The 20,053-nt window shown below is 39.0% G+C and overlaps 4 protein-coding genes and 1 long non-coding RNA gene across 8 annotated transcripts in view; 1 reads left to right on the forward strand and 4 right to left on the reverse strand.

Moving 5' to 3' along the window:
• The window catches only part of LOC136277289 (uncharacterized), an 18,663-nt gene extending 16,313 nt beyond the window's left edge, over nt 1–2,350 (reverse strand). Inside the window, exons 1-2 of the long non-coding RNA XR_010715842.1 lie at nt 2,136–2,350; nt 1,257–1,446 (exon numbers count right to left, since the gene is read on the reverse strand). This is a non-coding gene — a long non-coding RNA (uncharacterized lncRNA). The remainder of the gene's footprint in view (nt 1–1,256; nt 1,447–2,135) is intronic.
• The window catches only part of LOC131799875 (uncharacterized), a 14,888-nt gene extending 8,933 nt beyond the window's left edge, over nt 1–5,955 (forward strand). For all 3 annotated transcript variants that reach the window (XM_059117561.2, XM_066159147.1, XM_066159148.1), the window contains 5 exons: nt 337–516; nt 1,281–1,390; nt 2,633–2,786; nt 3,249–3,394; nt 3,840–5,955. In XM_059117561.2, the coding sequence (XP_058973544.2) occupies nt 337–516; nt 1,281–1,390; nt 2,633–2,786; nt 3,249–3,394; nt 3,840–5,016 (1,767 nt within the window). In that variant the 3' untranslated portion in view covers nt 5,017–5,955. The remainder of the gene's footprint in view (nt 1–336; nt 517–1,280; nt 1,391–2,632; nt 2,787–3,248; nt 3,395–3,839) is intronic.
• Nucleotides 5,956–6,265: 310 nt separating this feature from the next.
• LOC131799858 (D-inositol 3-phosphate glycosyltransferase) lies at nt 6,266–10,296 on the reverse strand. The gene is made up of 3 exons (XM_059117547.2): nt 10,211–10,296; nt 8,871–8,931; nt 6,266–8,058 (listed from the first exon to the last, which is right to left on the reverse strand). Exons 2-3 carry the CDS (start codon nt 8,904–8,906, stop codon nt 6,910–6,912), a joined length of 1,185 nt encoding a protein of 394 aa, XP_058973530.2. The 5' UTR covers nt 8,907–8,931; nt 10,211–10,296; the 3' UTR covers nt 6,266–6,909.
• Nucleotides 10,297–11,279: 983 nt separating this feature from the next.
• Nucleotides 11,280–15,058, reverse strand: LOC131799877 (D-inositol 3-phosphate glycosyltransferase). Its single transcript, XM_059117565.2, has 3 exons — nt 14,948–15,058; nt 13,621–13,681; nt 11,280–12,808 (listed from the first exon to the last, which is right to left on the reverse strand). The coding sequence occupies exons 2-3, from the start codon at nt 13,654–13,656 to the stop codon at nt 11,666–11,668; spliced, it is 1,179 nt and encodes a 392-aa protein (XP_058973548.2). The 5' UTR covers nt 13,657–13,681; nt 14,948–15,058; the 3' UTR covers nt 11,280–11,665.
• A 764-nt stretch (nt 15,059–15,822) lies between these two features.
• LOC131799854 (tubulin polyglutamylase TTLL7) overlaps nt 15,823–20,053 on the reverse strand; it is a 79,516-nt gene continuing 75,285 nt past the window's right edge. Inside the window, exons 21-26 of one of the 2 annotated variants that reach the window (XM_059117543.2) lie at nt 19,880–20,014; nt 19,586–19,666; nt 18,793–18,953; nt 18,640–18,688; nt 18,113–18,255; nt 15,823–17,540 (exon numbers count right to left, since the gene is read on the reverse strand). In XM_059117543.2, the coding sequence (XP_058973526.2) occupies nt 17,432–17,540; nt 18,113–18,255; nt 18,640–18,688; nt 18,793–18,953; nt 19,586–19,666; nt 19,880–20,014 (678 nt within the window). In that variant the 3' untranslated portion in view covers nt 15,823–17,431. The remainder of the gene's footprint in view (nt 17,541–18,112; nt 18,256–18,639; nt 18,689–18,792; nt 18,954–19,585; nt 19,667–19,879; nt 20,015–20,053) is intronic. The other variant, XM_066159777.1, reaches the window with a different exon arrangement.

Below are 20,053 nucleotides of genomic sequence, written 5' to 3' on the forward strand. Positions count from 1 at the left end.
TCCTTAAGAAAGTTCGATTTTTATTTCAACTCTTGCAAGGGTCATATTTTAACAATCAAGCGGGCGGAAACAAATTATAGGCTAGAGGCCTATAGGCTGGATATGCAGCTGAGAACTGTACCTTTAGAAGAAGGAATTCTTAGTGCTAAGCCGGATATCAATTACATTAGAACTGATACACATTATAAGTATTCGAATGCCTCCAAACTACGTCCAGAGGCACTTCAAGTAACAAACTTTCATGAATAACAAATAGTTAATACCATCCCAGAATATCGTGGTCATTACTAGGGGAGGATGCATTCTCTAATTTTCCAAGAATCCCTTTCTTGACAGATATCGCCAGAGGCTCCTTTCGGAAACCTCAAAGATTATGTTCTGAGCAAACAATGCCAGCTTGGTGACATTGTTACGTTCCTATCACAAGTGACCTCTGCCCTGCATTTTCTCCATTCAAATCACATTGTTCATGGAGATCTACAAGCCGAATATGTCAATGTAATAGCTCCGAACAAGGTGAGTGGGGTCTGGTGACAGAAAATCTAAAATAACCAGGGTTACTAGTTTAATCAATTGTTCTGGTAATGTGCTAGTAACGCAACCACGTAGGTTCCAAAAAATTTTAGCAGATATGGAATGAATGTGACACCAATATTTTAAGTGATGTGCAAGTTTGGTTTAGTTTGGTTTTGTTCGCTTGATTTTTGTATTTTTTTCTGTTTAGTTGTTTCTTTGCTATACAAGAAAGAGATAAAATTTCTCAATTTATTACAGGCATTAAAGGGACTGTAATTCTGCAATAGATGTACTCTTGGGTTTTTGGTCGCTTTGCATATTTCATGCTATTTTAATTGTTTTTTCTTTCTTTGCTTGTTTGTTTATTTGTTTGCTAAGGTCAATAAAGAATTTTCTTGATGATGGCAAATAATCAGGCTCTAATTCTAAAGGGGGGAGTTTATAGAGGAACTCCTCACTCGTTTTTTCTTTTATGTGTTGTTTTGTTTTGGTTTTTGGTTGTAATTGTGAACTGCTTCATCCTCTTGTTTGAAATGTACTCCCTTGTGTTGTTTTGTGCCTGTGTTTTTTGGTTTTCTCCACATAAACAGTGAGAAAATTTTTTAAAAAATTTTTTGATACTGCATATTTAGCTATAGTTATCATGAGGTGAATTTAGCAAAAACTAATAAAATGTATCAAGGAATTACTAAAAATGTTAAATTTGAAAACAATGTTGAAAGAATTTGTCTTTTACTCACAAGAGACTTCATGATCCATTCCAGGTTCAAGTAACCCGTTTGGGTCGCTCCTTGCTTTTACCAAAAAGGGCTTACGACAACACTTCTGCCTCATGTGTAGTTCAGCGTAATATGCCACCTGATGCAACCCGCTGGTAAGTAGCTCGCAACGAGACAACGAAATAGGTACAAGACATCAAGTCGTACTATGCTGAAAATAAAAATTCAATTTTCAGCGCGCTGTATTCATGAACTGTAGCAAGCAAGTCGGACCAAGTTAAGCATAATAAAGGGAATAATAATAATCCGCTATGAATTGAACGTTAAATTCTAAATCTCAGAGGTAACCTCATGCACGAGTGCTCCAGATTCTTTGCGCGAGGCGTTTAACCTGAATAATAAGTTCTTGTCTATTTCATTTTGCACGAGCTTGGCCCTCAGACATTTACAGAGTTGTTTTCGCATCAGAATATTTTGAATTTTAATTGGAAATACATTCTGCTTTGTGGTAAACAGTAGAAACGAAAAAAAAAACCGTGTTTGATAAAAGTCAGAACCAAAGTAACTCGCGTTATTTTTCGAATTTTTAACAATACAAAAGATAACTTGGTTTCGCCAAAATAATTGCCTGTACAAAGCAAAGTTGCATCGATAAGATTGAGTGTATTTTGCGGTTGCTGCACCAGAATCTTATATACGCCTTACTGAATGACAAAACAACCTTACATGTTTCACTTTCCCTAACATCTTAAGGAAATGCGAACAATGAAAACTTAAAAACCCGCAAAATTGTTTTCTTGTTATTCAAACTGAATTGACTGATGCGAAGTTCACTCGAAAACCTGTTCCGTACTAACAAAATAACCTGACAATTCTGGCGAAACCTCGCACAAGATTTACCTTGATAAGTTTCCTCTCTTTGTCTCCCGTTTTTCATTCAGTACTCAGAGAGAAGGAATAGTTATCTAACAAGAAAAATCCTTCACGAATGCTATCACTTGTTGAAAACTTTTTGACAACCCAGGCAACTAGCGTTTTCTATCAGGGGGCTCCCTGGTGGAATCCAGGGTTCGCTTGTCAATCATCAACGGTCATCAATAACATATCGCACTTAATCCGGCAACACAGCGCTGAGTTGTCAATAAATAGAAAATGGAGGTAGATATCAGTTTAGTCGGTTTAAAGTTCAGTTAATTTTGAATTTAAAGAAATAATTTAGGCTAGCCATTTGATTTGTGGGTTTACAGTGCATTTTATTAACTAATTTCGTGCGTGGAAAGTCATTTGAAATTCTGCAAATCTGCCTTTTCGCTATTATTCTTATTTCGAGAGATATTTTATCGATAGCACGTTGACAGCTTCAGCTTATTTGTCACTTACACTCTTTACCTCAACAGGAGCGCACCCGAAGTGATCCAAGACGGCAATTATACTCATGCTAGTGATGTTTGGGCTTTTGCGGTCCTTGGTTGGGAACTGTACACTGCCTTTGCAACAGGCCAGGAGTTTAAGGAATACTCGGTGCCTTACTGTAACCATGCTGCCGAGGAGGTTTGTTTGCTGAAAACTTTACGATCTCACTTAGCTGGTGGATTCGATCAATTTTTTCTCACTTTGTTCGTGTCTAAATTTAGTTGTCCCTCGCTGGTTATTCTCGAACCTTATGAGCCTCGAAACGGTTAAATGGGAATATGACGTGCCTTAGGAAAAGGTATTTGGATTTCTGGGACTAGAACCAGGATTCAAAATAAAAAAGGGGAAGGGAAGAAGCAGAAAGGAGATTTAGGCAAACCATGAGCTAAAAAGTGCGATTCCAACCCCCCCCCCACCCTTCCCCCTTTTCCCTTACAACGAATCACACTATGGGAAAGGCGAAAGCAAAGGCCCAAATATAACGGAAACAGCGTTTAAAGGAGAATTTCAAATTGAAATCGAATTGTATGCATTAAGAATAAGTCTTTAACAAGGCTATCGTTTCAATAAAATTGATATAATTGAGTATCTTCATCTTAGGTTATCCATCAGATCAGAAACGTTGGGCCACTATCACCACCAGACAATTGCCCCGATTGGGTGTATATCGTGATGCATCAATGCTGGGCATTCGACCCGGTACAACGGCCTCCGTTCATCGCCATCTTTGACTGCCTCACCACAAGGTAACTACACAATTACACACGAATGTTTGTAAATTAGTAAGATTTTTGAGAAACGGAAGTTTGACAGTACCTAATTATGTCCCTAAGTTTTCCATTTGAATTGGCTGTAGTTAGAGTCACTCTCCGAGGAGGCATGAGCAAGGTGTGGTTCGGTAAAAGACTTATACCGAAGTATTCCACTAATTTTTCTGACTTCACTTTATATACCAAACTAACTCAAGGAATGAAGGACATCAATGATAACGGGAAAAGATAGATACCTAATTTGCGAATTATTGGAGTTTTTAGACTTTGAAAGTTGTTTTAAGCCTAAAATAACTGAGAAGGCAACCATTTGGCGATATCAGAAGGCTTTTATTGATAAGTGGGTCTGACCCTGCAAGATTTTTTAATAGATTTTTTTAATTGATTTACCTCTCACAATCAAACATCTCGTTTCTTATAGGCAACCAATGAACTCTTGGCTAATGTCATTGTGGAAAGGGCGCCATGAAAAGAGCGAATGGCCTGATTCATCAATCACTCAGCCTGAAAATGCCTGTCACATCACCAACCAAGACAAAAACTGTCTTAAAGAAATTATAGAGCAGATGTGCAACGACGGTTATAAGCTTTCAGAACACGATTACAGATATGTTCAAGAAAATGCCATCAATCGAGTGGCCGAAGAATTTTATGATGATCTACCAGTGGAAAAGTGCTCCAAAACGTCTTCAGATGTGATAGAGGATGAATGCTATGAAGACATCTCACCCACCAGTCTATCCGACTATGATTTTGAAGGGAAAAGGGCAGAGAGTCCGACAGATTCCAACACTTCTTCCACTGAACCTCGGTACCAAAATGTAAAGAATTTCGGTATCAAGAAAATTCCGTATCATACAGAAGAAGAAGAGCTTTATGATGACATCGACAATATCCTTCATCAAAATATAAGTACCGTCAACACCCTGGTGGTAGGTGAGGAGGAACAGGAAGAGGCAGAAACATACGATGACATCTCAGAAGAAGGCCAAGAATTCTATGAAGATATTGAAGAACGATCTCGTGATCCTTGCCATGGAGCGTGCGCAAATGAGCCTTCTTCAAAAGATGGTAACTCCCCTTTGAACACCGAGAGTCAAGAGCCTTCTTTTGAAGAGGATATTTACTCAGTAGACGAAGAAACGGACCCAGTAGATCCAGAAGGGGAGGATTTATACGAAGAGATCGATAATCTCAGGCCACCATCGTATGCAAAAGCTTGCAATGAAACAGAACAAGCCAACGTAGACGCGAAAAACGCCAGCTGCCTCCCTCGAGGGGGTATTCCCCGAGGGGGTGTTCCCTCAGTAAACGAGGTGGAATTCCTCTATGAAGAAATAGGAGGAAATCAAACGACAGATTCCGCGGCGTACCAAAGTACCACAGGTCCCCAAGATCATCACACCACAAACAACCGAGATGAAGCAGGATACAGAGAACTTAGCCAGAGAGAGTCATACATGCAACTGACGCGACCTACAGCAAAGAAACCCAGTCCTGCCATGAAGAACGCCGCAAAGCTGAACAACCGCAGGTTGCCGCATAAGAGAAAGGAAACAATTAACGATCGACTTCGCAATACTGTTAAGGAACCATAAAATTGTAGAATCAAACATTGAAATTTTTTGTTGAATGACTGACACGATGAAGGTGACCAACAGTCGTAATTAAATTCATAGATAAGTCGAGTTCAAGGAAAGAACTAATCACTGCAGGTGAGCTGCAAGTGAGGAATGTCAGTAAAGAAGCCTGAAGATTTCTCGGTTTGTCCGAATTTCGAATCCGTTTCTTTTCAGATTCTAGTTAGTTGCTTCTTCCAGTTGAGCTACTAAACCACATATAAGTTCCTCGTTATCGAAAAGGAATTTGATCGCAATTAAATGAAGTAATTATTTACTTTTCATTTTTTCTTCAATATTTGTTTCTGTCATCCAATTTTTAGAGATAAGTCGGTAACATGGAGGCGTTGAAAAGATAGGTTCTTGTTGCTTGGCACCAATATTTACACTTTTAAATTCAGAAATGAGTTATTTCTTAGTCTTGTACATAGTGTTGTTTTTTAAGGAGAAAGCGTGAGAAACAATAGTTTTGTACTTTTCCAACAATATCAACGAAAACAAAAAAAAAACATTTTTTTTGCTCACCACCCGTTGGAAAAAAAAAGCTTCAGTTGTAGTCATCAATGAATGGAATAAGCTATTACTAAAGGCTTTGATACAATCATTTACATAAATATCTATTTCTGTCATCCAATTTTTAGAGATAAGTCGGTAACATGGAGGCGTTGAAAAGATAAGTTCTTGTCACTTAGCAACCAATATTTACACTTATGAATTCAGAAATGAATTTTTTTTTTAGTCTTCTATATAATTTTGTTTTATAACGAGAAAGCGTGAGAAACAATATTTTTGTACTTTTTCTACAATAACAAAGAAAACGAAAAAGCATTTTTTTGCTTACCACCCGTTGGAGAAAAAAGCTTCAATTGTAGTCAGCAATGAATGGAATAAACTATTGCTGGCTTTAGTACAATCAAATATCCTTCTTTATGCAAGCCAGATGTTAATAAATGAAATCCAATTGGGGTTTTCAACTCCTAGAAGGGATGTAGTTAACTTCTCCTAACGGTTTTTAACACATTGTCCTACAAACAGGTGACGAGAAAATAGAAATGTATCAGCTTTAGGAAGTTATCTTGATAACTTATCTTCGTCAGAGCAAATGGATGTAGGGCTAACACTCGAAACGCCAGGTTTTAAACTCTTTACGGTGGCCAATTTACCTTATTAACTTAGTTGATGACACTTAATTACCCTGCTATACTCTCCCACCGACGCAGCACAACAGTTTCTTTGGAAACAGTTACCCCCTTTATTCATGAATACATACGCTTCAACAACACAGGTCACTAAGGCCGTTTATCAACCTCAAATGCATGCAAACATGTCCTGAATTATCCAACCTATGACTACCACAAATATCAACGACTGTTAGATACCATCTGACAAAATGATTGATCGATAAGATCTGTGAATTCAGTATAGATTCTAGTGTTCTGTGAGTGTTTTTCTTTTTACCAGATCAAGCTTTTGTCCCACAAAAGAAGTCTCAATAAAGGTACAGCTGTTATAATGAAATAGAACATTATTTGCCGCACTACAAAACAAAGCTAGATCTAAAATAGTTTCGATTACCTACAACAACTGCATGTGAAAACTTTGTCTGTAAAATCTTCTCTTTCGTACAATCACTTTAACCGAAATATAACGGAACGAAACAAAGCTTAAACCCAAAGTAATTCGGAAATAGAATAGAAATTCTTACACATTTCTTTGGTCCACTGGTACAGCAGGCCTTAAACTACTTGAGTGTGAATAATTGTCGGAAGTTCACTCAAAGTTTACTCATATCAACAATATTGCTGTTTCCGTAATGTACCATGAAATTGTTAGAAATGTCATGGACCTTTTCTTTTCGGTTTAGGCCTTACATCATTTACGCTGGCGTAATTTTTTCACAATTGCCTCACACTGCTCTTGCCATTTGTATTTCTCATCATAACGCGTCCGCAGATCGATAGCCTCCTGCAATCGCACATCCCTTGATTTTCTTCTCGCCTGTCTGATGGCTTCTTTCCATTTATCGGGGTCATCAGACTGCACCACAAAAGAGCTTCCATTCGGAAGGTCGCTGAGAACTTCGCCTAATCCACTGTTATCACTCACGAGGATAGGGAGGCCGGCTGAAAGGGCTTCGAGGGCTCCAAGGCCGAACCCTTCTGTTCGCGAAGGCATAATGGCCAAATCTGCCTGAAGGAAAAGATCGGCCAGCTCAAGGCGGCTTTCGTAAAAGGTGCGCACTGTCAGCTGTCTGCGGAGGATGCCACAATCAAGCAATCTCTTTGCTACTTCTTGTTGCTCCCCATCTGCCGCGCCGACGAACACAAGGTGACAGTCGTCTTCCAAGGCTGCTATAGCCTGTGCGGCAACGTCGTAACCTTTGATTTCAAAATCTTCTTCGTTGCCGCGACCAAATAATAAGATAGAGAATATTTTCCCCTGTCTTTTGGCTTGCTTTAGGTTAGAGAACTCTGTAAAAATGCCTGGTGTGAAGTTAATCACATCTTCATCTCTCTGGTGCGCTTGGAGGCTTCGTTGGATAGAGTCAGTGAGTTTTGGTCCAATGCCCACGATGACATCAGCTGTTTGGCTCAGTTTTACCTCAATTTGGTGCTTTTTCTCACCAGCCCGAATCGAAGCTTTCTGCCCTTTCTTAAACATTGCAAGCTCTTCACTTGCTGTGTGCACTATATGAACCCGTTGGCATCGCCGCAGTTTCGCCACTGCAAACGCTGGTGGCCCCAGCTTCTGTCCGTGACCTACTACAGCGTCAATTTCACAGCTGTCAGGTGGAAATGACAATGAGGAGATGGGGTCAAATCCGGGTATCTCTTCCACTTTGACAAGGTTCACTTCATGTTCTGAAGCTTCTCTCTCTTCCGCCTCAGTAAACCCCAGCACAACCAAGGTCACCGACACATCAGGCAGTTGAGCCAGCCCTTTGCACATCTCCCTGTTTAGAGTAGATAGTCCACCTTTCGATGAGCCCCACTCATCCGCCAAAGGGGAAATTCTTAAAACCTGTTGCACATGAAGATAGCGAGATTAACTCTTTAAATCCCAAGATCTCATAAGTAATTCTCCTTACTGTCTACCAAACGATTCTCATTATGTTACTTTGGAGAATTTGGTATCTGATCAATAAGTAATCCCATCATCGATATTTTTCTTCATTCTCATCACTTGTCTGCATAATATTGTATGGATATAGTGGGGAGAAATTCAGTCTCGGTCACTCACGGGAGTTAAAGGGTTAAAATATTTTATTTTTTAATTAGAACGTGATAATTATCAACTATTCATCAAAGCAGAGGTGACTTTGTTGTGGAAAATAACCGAGCCGTGAAGCGGCGAGGTAAATATCCACCGCTAACCTCAACATAGAGTTGAATAATTGTCTTGGTATATACTAATACAGTGAGATAATAGAACACGAAAAGATGATTTTAATTCATTTATTCCTGCAGCGACTACAATATTTTCGGGTGCGAATTCCGCCCGAGTTCCTCGGATGTGAATAGCAAAGGATGTTCGAAGTTTGAGTAGCCAACCAGAACGCGCATTCGACGCTATCCTCTGTTTTCGTACATTCCTATAAGGGTTGGTTAATTTATAGTATCGGTGGCACTAAGCTTCGACAGATTAATCGCACTTAGCGCAAATATGACGAGAGTTTTTGACAGACTGTTATACGATAAGCTATATAAATGATAATCCCACTGTCTTGGCATAGCTTGCACACAGATGAATGAGCACTTCTATGACACTGATACACATGAGTTTTCAATGAGTAATAGCTTAAGTCTTCAATACCCTTATCGTGGTTAATATACCTTTGACTCGCTGGTCCCGGCAGAAGTCTCAGTCATTTTCTTTAAATGGTCAAGCAAAGCCCTAGAAGTTAACGAGAAAAAAAACATAAACACAACATTACCTCAAGATATTTTGTTGACCTCACGGTCAGAAGAAGATGAATACTTCATTGTTTATTTACATCGTCAGGCGGGATTTTAGATCAAAATTCCCATCCGCTATTTTGGTTAATGTAACTTTCATGTGTCTGTGTTGTTTCCTTTAAACACACAGTGTAACTGATTAAAGCCGATTCTTTTATAGAGCAAGTGTAGAATAAGTGCCAGTCGCAAAGCACTGCATGAGTACGTCTTTATTTCGCTGTTTAACATCCGCCGCTTTGATATTTGAATCTTCGTTGTTCTATATAGTTCTCGGAAAGCGAGACAAATAGGAGATGAAATTTAAAGGTTTTATTTAAAGTTGTTTAAATCAGTGCACCTGTTTTTTGAACATGCTTCAAAATCTCACATCTTTTTGGCTTTCAGAGATTTAAATATTTAAAAATTTGTTTCAGAGATTTAAGCCACGCGTGACGGATCTTACTCTGAACAGTGACCTTATTTCCGTTTTATTATTCAAGATTAAATGAAGCATTTTTCTCAGAAATATAGCATGTAAACAATTTCAAACTTTTGGCTACTGTATTATATATTTACAAGAAATGGCTAAGGTGCAAACATTAGGATACATCATGATCAGAATCGCTTTATGAATCCATTTGTTGGTCTTCTGTGCCATAGAATGAGTGGATCAAAATATAGCTCCTGTCTGAGTGGCACATAAGAGGTCATGTTTGCGCGTTCGCCGATGAAATTGAATTCAGACCTATTGCATATGTGATTATAATGTTATGTTTTCAAGACATATCGTAGAAGTGACTCTTCTTCCATTAAAAAATTGTAATTTAGTTTTGTCAACTGAGTTGCTAACGTAAATTGGCCACCGTAAAGAGTTTCAAAGCTGAAGTTTCGAGCGTTAGCCCTTCGTCAGAGCGAAGAGATAACGCTCTGACGAAGGGCCAGCGCTCGAAGCTTCAGCTTTGAAACTCTTTACGGTGGCCAATTTACGTTATCAACTCAGTTCATAATACTAGATTACCTTTTAATACTCTCCCACCGTCGCAGCACCACCGTTTCTTTAGAAACTTACACCCTTTAAAATTTTGATCGACTTCGATTTCCCCATTTGGTCCTTTAGTATGCGAAGGATCAGTACAAAAACTTAAGGCTGTTATGCCTGATGCACGAATTGTTCTAGGCGAGAGTTTACGTCGCTGATCATTGATAAGAGGAAAAACGAAAGAAGGAAAAGAACTTACGGATTCTCTTTCAATTCTTCAACGTCGTAGGCGTCCAGCTCAGAACAAGAATAAAACTCTTCTTCTGTAATGTTAGTTAAGCGTAAAGTACCACGTGACCTGGCAACGTCAAGGTGTAACTACAACAATAGCTATACACCCCAGGTGTGGGTGGGGAGGGGGGAGAAGAGAGACCATGGGAACGAGTTTGGATAATATATACTTCTTTTGGTGTATTTATACATATGTTTTCCACCTCATGGAAAAAAAAGCTTCAATTGTAGTCATCAATGAATGGATAAACTATTTCTAAAAGGCTTTGATACAATCAAATATCCTCCTTTATGCAAGCCAGATGATATAAAATGAAATCCAATTGGGGTAATATAGTAACCCCTTCACTCCTAGAAGTGATATAGTTAACTTCTCCTCACCGTTTCAACAAATTACTCAGCAAACAGCTGATGAGAAAATAAAAACGCATCAGCTTTAGGAAGTTATCTGGATAAAAAACCAAATTGTCCACACTAATTTTCAAACATATATGTAGAGCAGCTGGTAGGGAGAGTTTAGCACTAATCAGATTGTGGGAGAAAAAGGGCTAACTATAACAGCTATATAAACATAGGCTTTGGCTGTGCAGGGTTTTCAGTTCGTTGACCAGTCAAAAGACTCCTCGAGAATTAATTCACTGGCGACTGTTATAAATGTCGACAACAGTAGCTGCTGATAGAGGTAAACAATCTTTCACAAGAACAACTAGGTTGTATTGTATATTTTTGGTTACTTCATCAATACCTCCAAAAATAATAAAGGGGGAAAGTTCCCAAAGAAACGGTGGTGCTGCGTCGGTCGGAGAGTATAGAAGGGTAATTTAGTGTTATTAACTGAGTTAATAACGTAAATTGGCCACCACAAAGATTTTCAAAGCTGATGTTTCGAGCGTTAGCCCTTTGTCATTCGCTCGAAAGCTCGAAACGTCAGCTCTAAAACTCTTTACGGTGGCCAATTTACGTTATCAACTCAGTTAATAATACTAAATTGCCCTCCCAAAAGAAGTTAATTAAATGAGCTCCAGTAGACTTAAGGCTGTCATAATGTAAAGATTTTTATCAGACACACTGTAAAGGTAACACAACAATTGCTCTGAAAACCTTTAACTCTTTCTAGCTAAAATGTTGACTGGAACGGCTCCTTTCTCCAACAGATTTGACTGAAATATATCAAAATGGATCTAAACTAAAAATCAAAATTGTTTCTGAAGTTATAACACTTAAACCGAAAACAGAAAGATGTAGATTTTCATCTATTTCTACGGTCCATTGAAGAAGCCTTCTAACAATTGTTTAAAGAAAAGTTTCAAGCAGTACTAATGACAAAGTTGGTTTCCCTTGATATATGAAGAAACGCTCCAAAATGCTATGAACTTTCGTAATGTTAAGTGTTTTTAGTTCAGTACTCAGTAGATCATTTACACTAGCGTAGTTTATCCGCAAGTGTTTTGCACTGCTCCAGCCATTTGTACTTCCGGTCATAGTAATACCGAAGAGCCTTAGCTTCCTCCAGGCGTACGTCCCTTGATTTCTTTCTGGCCCGCTTGATGGCTCTTCCCCATTCATCGGGTTCGTCGGATTCCACCACAAAAGACATACCAAAGGGAATCTTTTCTAGAGCTTGTCCAAATCCACTGTTATCACTCACCAGGATTGGAAGGCCGGCAGAGAGGGCTTCGAGAGCTGCAAGGCCGAACCCTTCTGTTCGTGATGGCATTATGGCCAGATCAGCTTCACAGAAGAGGTCTGCCAGACTTTCACGGCTTTCTCGATAACTGCGCACTGTCAGCTGCTTACGGGAGATTCCACATTCAAGTAAGCTCTCTTTTACTTCCTCTTGTTTTCCTTCTGGTGCGCCAACGAACACAAGATGATAAGAATGGTCGTTTAAGCCTGCTATAGCGCGAGCGGCAATGTCGTAGCCTTTTAGTTCAAAATCTTCCTCGTTACCACGACCAAATACCAATGTACGAAACTTCTCTCTTTCTTCACGGGCTTGCTCTAGTTCGGAGAACTCTGGAAAAATGCCTGGCGTGAAGTTTATCACGTCTTTTTCCTTCTTGTGTGGTCGAAGGCTACTTTTGATGGACTCAGTAAGTTTTGGTCCTATACCCACAATAACATCAGCAGTCTTGCTCAGATCTACCTCGATTTTGTGCTTCTTTTCGCCTTCCGGGATCAGCTCCTGCCGACTTTTCTTGTGCATTGCGAGCTCTTCACTTGCAGTGTGCACAACATGCACTCGTTTGCATCCTCGTTTCTTCGCTACGGCTAGTGCTGGCGGTCCCAACTTGTGTCCATGACCCATTACTACGTCGATTTTACATTCGTCGGGTGGAGAATCTAATGAATGGATAGTATCATAACCAGGTATTTTTTCGACCTTGGTAAGGTTGACTTTACATTTTGAAGCATCTTTCTTTTCCTCTTCAGTGTACTCTGGCACAACCAAGGTCACCGATACATCACGCAGTTGAGCCAGCCCTTTGCACATCTCCCTGTTTAGAGTAGATAGTCCACCTTTCGATGAGCCCCACTCATCCACCAAAGGGGAAATTCTTAAAACCTGTTGCACATGAAGATAGCGAGATTAACTCTTTAAATCCCAAGATCTCATAAGTAATTCTCCCTACTGTCCACCAAACGATTCTCATTATGTTACTTTGGAGAATTTGGTATCTGATCAATAAGTAATCCCATAATCGATATTTTTCTTCATTCTCATCACTTGTCTGCATAATATTGTATGTATATAGTAGGGAGAAATTCAGTCTCGGTCACTCACGGGAGTTAAAGGGTTAAAATATTTTATTTTTTAATTAGAACGTGATAATTATCAACTATTCACCAAAGCAGAGGTGACTTTGTGGTGGAAAATAACCGAGCCGTGAAGTGGCGAGGTAAATATCCACCGCTAACCTCAACATAGAGTTGTATAATTGTCTTGGCATATACTAATACAGTGAGATAATAGAACACGAAAAGGTGATTTTAATTCATTTATTCCTGCAGCGACTACAATATTTTCAGGTGCGAATTTCGCCCGAGTTCCTGGGATGTGAATAGCAAAGGATGTTCGAAGTTTGAGTAGCCAACCAGAACGCGCATTCGACGCTATCCTCTGTTTTCGTACATTCCTATAAGGGTTGGTTAATTTATAGTATCGGTGGCACTAAGCTTCGACAGATTAATCGCACTTAGCGCAAATATGACGAGAGTTTTTGACAGACTGTTATACGATTAGCTATATAAATAATAATCCCACTGTCATGGCATAGCTTGCACACAGATGAATGAGCACTTCTATGACACTGATACACATGAGTTTTCAATGAGTAATAGCTTAAGTCTTCAATACCCTTATCGTGGTTAATATACCTTTGACTCGCTGGTTCCGGCAGAAGTCTCAGTCATTTTCTTTAAATGGTCAAGCAAAGCCCTAGAAGTTAACGAGAAAAAAAACATAAACACAACATTACCTCAAGATATTTTGTTGACCTCACGGTCAGAAGAAGATGAATACATAATTGTTTACTTACATCGTCAGGCGGGATTTTAGATCAAAATTCCCATCCGCTATTTTGGTTAATGTAACTTTCATGTGTCTGTGTTGTTTCCTTTAAACACACAGTGTAACTGATTAAAGCCGATTCTTTTATAAAGCAAGTGTAGAATAAGTGCCAGTCGCAAAGCACTGCATGAGTACGTCTTTATTTAGCTGTTTTACATCCGCTGTTTTAATATTACAATCTTCGTTATCCTATGTGGTTCTCGGAAAGCGAGACAAATAGATGAAATTTAAGGGTTTTACCTAAAGTTGTTTAAAATAGTGCACCTGATTTTTGAAAATGCTTGAAAATCTGACATCTCTTTCGCTTTCAGAGATTTAAATATGAAAAGATTTGTTTCAGAAATTTAAGCCACGCGTGACGGATCTAACCCTGAACAGTGACCTTGTTTCCGTTTTATTATTCAAGATTATATGGAGCATTTTTCTCAGAAATATAGCGTGTAAATAATTTCAAACTTTTGGCTACTTCGTCATATATGTACAAGAAATGGTTAAAGCGCCAAGATTGGTATTCTTCACGATCAGAATCGCTTTATGAATCTAGTTGTTGTTCTTCTCTACCTATCCATGAATCAAGTGGATCAAAATATAGCTCCTATCTTAGTGGCACATAGGAGGTCACGTTTGCGCGTTCGCCGATGAAATTGAATTAAGACACATTGTATATGTGATTATACTGCTATGTCAGGATAAATCGTACGGGAGGAACAGGGAAGAAACGAGAAGTGACCCATCGTTCATAGAAAATTTGTAGTTTAGTATTATCAAATGAAACGATAGCTTACGGCCACCGTAAAGAGTTTCAAAGCTTTCGTTTCTAACGCTCTGACGAAGGGCTAACACTCGAATCGTCAGTTTTGAAACTCTTTACGATGGCCAATTTACGTTATCAATTCAGCTGATAGTACTAAAATACCCTGTTTCTTCTCCCACCGACGCAGCACCACGGTTTCTTAAGAAACTAACTCCCTTTAATATTTTGATCGACTTCGCTTTCCCCATTAGGTCTTTCCGTACGCGAAGAATCAATACAGAAACTTAAGGCTGTTTTTCCTAATGTACGAATCGCTCTGGGGAAGATTCAAGTTGCTGATCATTGATAAGAGGAAAAACGAAAGAAGGAAAAGAACTTACGGACTCTCTTTCGAATTCTTTAACGTCGTAAGCGTCCAGCTCAGAGAAAGAATGAAACTCTTCTTCTGTAATGGTGGACAAGGCGTCAAGTACCACGTGACCTGGCGACATCAAGATGTTTCGTGTAGATAGCTACAACAATAGCTATACGCCCTAGATGGGGGCGAGGAAGGGGAAGAAGAGAGACCCTGGGAACAAGATTGGAACATATTTACTTGTTCATCGATGTTTAGGTGTATTCATTATTATAAACCAGACTTGTAACGCGACAAAGGCGGATACAAAAGGATTTCAGAATGTAAGTTTGTTTACACACTTAAATTCAAACCACCAATTGGCTGAAATTGGGAAGAAAATATCTTTGAGTCTGAGTTAATACCTGACCTCAAGTTATGTGTGGCTGGTCTTGAGTTCAGCTAAAAACTAAGGCTACGAGTTTAAGGCAGCCAGTAGTCTAGCCTGGTCGTAATTTGCTTGGCTTCTGAGACACGTGCGCGTGCCATGGCTGGATCACTTCTTCACTATCCGAGTGAGACTGGGGAAAAGTGAACTGATTCAAAATGGCGAACAGAAATCGTATCGACGATGTAAACGAGCATGGTGGATTTAATACTGATTGCTTTCCAGATTGCCAGATTTTTTCTGGTGTAGCTGCTATGTTTCTCTCTCCTTTATATTCCTATTTTTTAAATTTGTTTTCCAATGTTGCAAACGCTTACTGGAGGAGCTACTACGCTTTCTGTACAGAGCTCATGTTTGGCTGAAATGGGCAAGACAAATAGTAACACACAACTTTCAAGATGGATAATAAATTATTTAAGTAAACAATACACAGCACGGCAAACAACTTAGAAACATCATGAGTTTGAAATGACCACAAACAAAATTCATCGATTAATTTTTGAGAAACAAAGCACCAATGAGACAAAAACAGAACAGAAAAAAGCGACTTTTCAGGAATCTGAGAGCTCGTGTGAAAGAAGGGACGCAAGAGCTAAGCATATTATTAACTTTTTCGGTGCATTTCTTCTTTAATGTAATCTAAGGCAATAAATATTTACAACCCTGTGCCATTGTAATACATATTTAGTTTGGCAATAAATTTACTATACCTTTCATTTAAATAATCACTTTTATATCTTCATACTTTCTTTAAAAATTTACAGCATGGATTTGAAACTTCAATATGAATAATTATTACACTATGAAAAAATTAAATAAATAAATAAAACCGGATGAAGAAAGAAACCTCAACTCTAAACAAAAATCGGATTGTCCTTAACTGAAAACTGAACTCTCCTGATCCGTATTAAAGTAAATAATAAAATTAAAGAAAATAACAACAACACTTGTAAGGCCTTGTCCACACTAGTAACATAAAGACATTCAAGACGTAAGCTTCACGACATAGAAAGCTCATCATGTTGTTATGTTTTCAGTGTGAACGTTCAGACATAGCGCCATATTGGCACCATCGTGACATTGACAAAGCTAAGCAAGCATGGTTCACACCAACGAAATAACATAAACGGGACATACCAACATATAAATAACGACGCACAGGGAAATAAGCATCATATGCTATTATGTCGTAAGTGTGAACCAGGCGTAACTGCTGTGTTTAATTTCTTGAAAAGTCTGATAAAAAACCTAAGTGTTTGAAAGGCTAATTTCTTTATTCGTTTAGAATGCTATCACTCTTCATCGTGATAGGAAATGTTACTGTGCGAAAAACAAAACAAAAAATACAACAATCGCGAAAAGAGATTTACAGTGTAATTTGTTCTTTTGGTGGTGAAATGCTTGATGAATTTGAAAGAAAGAAAAAATATTTTTTGGAGCAAGGATAGAATTTTCTATACCTTCTATGATAAAATCTCACAGTTAAATTAATCACATTAATCCTAAGCTAGTCACAAGTAAATTCTCCTTAGAACAAAAATACACCAAAAAGTGACGAGAAAAGAAAACCTATCCAGCTCGAGGGTTTTACGTAGATTCAACAATAAATTCTCCTGCCGAATTTGCGAGAAAATATACAGCAGCTAGACGGGAGAATAACTAATAAGACCGCGAAAATTTCAAGGGGAAAGGCAATGAAGGTGTGCGTCACGTAAACTGTATAACAAAACTATAAGAAAATTACAAAGTCGAAGGCACATAAACAGGTGCTTCTTCACTGAATTTTCATGTTTGATTTAAGACTGGACAAGCCACTCATAAATAAACCTAGAGAATTGTATGATCACCAATTCATTCGCTTCCCAGTAAAATGTGAGAAAATTTCGTTGCGAGACCAGCGCCACCTAGGAAATGGGCGTGCTTCCATTTTGCGGTGATTTCTTAGTTTGTAGGTCATGTAAGCCCGAATGGATCGTCTTCATCTTCATAAGAAATCTCAGAATTGTTTCCTTGCTTCAAATCTGATTGTGCAAGGTCATAGACCTCCGGGGCCAAAAGCGAACATCACTCCTCGGTCCCTACCTATAACTGCTCCAATGCTGGCTGAGAGGTCCTGTAATGCTTAGCCATTCTTGCTCTTAAAGCTTGTTGAGACGTAAGATCTGGTGTTCTTCGTATAATGTTCGCATGCCTGGAAAGCAGCAAGAACATATTAAAAAAAAAAAAAACCTTCACCAATATCGAGTACTATTCGTGCTACTTTGGTGAGGAGCCCTACAATTCAGACCTACACTTGTAAAATGTGCCTATCAAAGACCTTAACCAGCGCAGACGTTTTTGCGACGCAGAAGGTGACAAGGATGCAGATATAGCTGCGTTTGTTGCACTTTCACATCAAACAATCAACAGGGATGCCCTTGTTACAGCATCTTTAATGAAGCGGTTAACAAAACAGATCTATCTCAACAAAGGTCGAGCAGATGAACTCCTTAACTCAGTCCTGTTTTAAAAACGATTGCGATCAAGCCCCTTATTGAAAATAAAAAAAATAGTAATAGTCTATTTGGAGGGTTGCACAGTCCAAGAATCATTTAAACACAAGCAGCAGACCTGTTTCCAAAGTTATTTATTATCGATATCTCAGGAAATCACGAAGAAAAATGCCAGGGGTGTCACTATTACGAACACGCTTCACTTCGATTTTATTGAATTGCCTTTTGCTACACGCTATTTCCAGGAATTTAGCTACATTTCTTTACTTACCTCAATTCAGAATCTTGAAGTGTTGTCCCTTGAGACACATTTGAAGCAACGCCTGCAACTTTAGCGTCAGCGGCAAACTGATACACAATAAGCAAGCAGTCTCGACAAAGCTGGACAATTCGACGACAGCAGCTCATCTCAGTCTGGAAGTAGACCAGAACAAATCGATAAACAAGTCGATAAACAGTCGTCTCTTTCCCATCTTCGAGAATTACCCGAGCTCAAAAAAGTTGTTATGAAACATTACAGTAAACAGCCTCCTCAGGTTACTTCCTTTCCGTAACTTTCTTTGCCATCAAAATTACTAGAATTCTTTCTCGTTATCATACCTACAGCACCTCATACAAACCTGTGTTTGGAACAAAAACTCAAACTAAACATCATCTTTTTCTCCCTGATAAAACGATAAACTATTCCCAACTGGGGGTAAAGTTTTCTAATTACAAAAATTCAAATATTAAAGTTATATTCAAATAAGTTACGAATGATTTCAATACTTATACATGAAATTCTTTCAATCTACACACCGAAGATAGCACCTCTGTACTCTTGCTGAAAATTGTCTCCCAAGAGTTTCTACAAATGACAACAAAATAACAAAATTAAAAGCTTGATTACGCAAAATAAAATCCTGACAGTAGGTATGACACTGATGACAAACTAATGCAAGACAAACGTACCCCAAGTTCGAAAAGCAATTCCACAATCCCTGTCCATGACTCCACAACAATCTGTTAAATACTCTAGAGAAAACGCGGCAAAGGCGCAAGTTATCAACTTCAGATGCTCGCCAGACGCGTTGTAAAATTGCGCGAACGTTTGTTCGCACAATGTCCACAACCTGTTACAGAAACACAATGACAAAGACAAGATAATTCTCAATTAGATAATGAGTTTGAGATTTATGTCGCGTGATAGTCTATGTTGACAAAGCCCGAATCAACCTTCACGCAGGAAAATCGAGAAAGAACAATCTAAGTTTTTGTTGTGCCTACTGTACCTTCCCTCTATGTACGAAGTATTGAAATAAATTTGATTCACATTCAATACATGTACCGATTACATCGATTTCTTGCTCTGTCCCCTGCCTGTCAATTGGCCAGTGTGCAAACTCTGTTCTGATCAAGTCCCCCTTTTGCCACAACTTCGGCATCAACAAGAGTTGTTTATTAAACCCTCTGCATGTTACAGTACATTGTCTTTTGACTGCAGTACTCTACAACTACACAACAGTAGGCACACGCAGTCTTACATTGCCTTTTAGTATAGTTTGTTTACAAACGCACGTTGACAAGCTACAGTCACGTTGATAGGCTACTGTTACAGAATAGATGGCGAGTAGCGAGGCCAATCAGAATGCAGCGTTTGTAATGGGACACTTGCTGATTTGTACCCTACGCTTTTGTTAACCATGGAGTAAAGCGGCCCGAAAGAGCGCTCGCAGACTAGGCAACAGGCCTCTTAGCTCCTTACCTTTCTCCGCTTTATCGAGTCGAGCTTCACCAACCAATAGGAAGCCACTCTCGGCTTGTGGAATTTCCAATTATCCTGGATCTAAAAAAATTACGTAGAATGTTATTGGTCGACTGAGCACGCAGTTGTGCTGCGGTGGTCACTAGAGATGTTGCTACGTAACACACACATTCTAATGAATCCTGTGATGACGATCAACCACGAATTCTGTTCAGACAGGTTAAATAGAGGGAAATAGCAACAGTCTTTCATGGCGAATAATCTAATACTCGGATACATAAGTTCACCACTTACACTTTCTAAAATGACTTCTGCTTCCTCGTCTGTTTTTCCTGGAAATTTAATCCTCATGTCAAGCAAAGCCTGCAGTGTTCGCCGGCATAATTCTTCTTCTCTCTCCCGGACAGCGGCATCCAAAAAAGCAGCGTCCTAAGCAAAAGGAGTGATTATGTATTTTATTATATATGA

This window comes from Pocillopora verrucosa, chromosome 12 (genome assembly GCF_036669915.1).
Source record: "Pocillopora verrucosa isolate sample1 chromosome 12, ASM3666991v2, whole genome shotgun sequence".
NCBI lineage: Eukaryota > Metazoa > Cnidaria > Anthozoa > Scleractinia > Pocilloporidae > Pocillopora > Pocillopora verrucosa.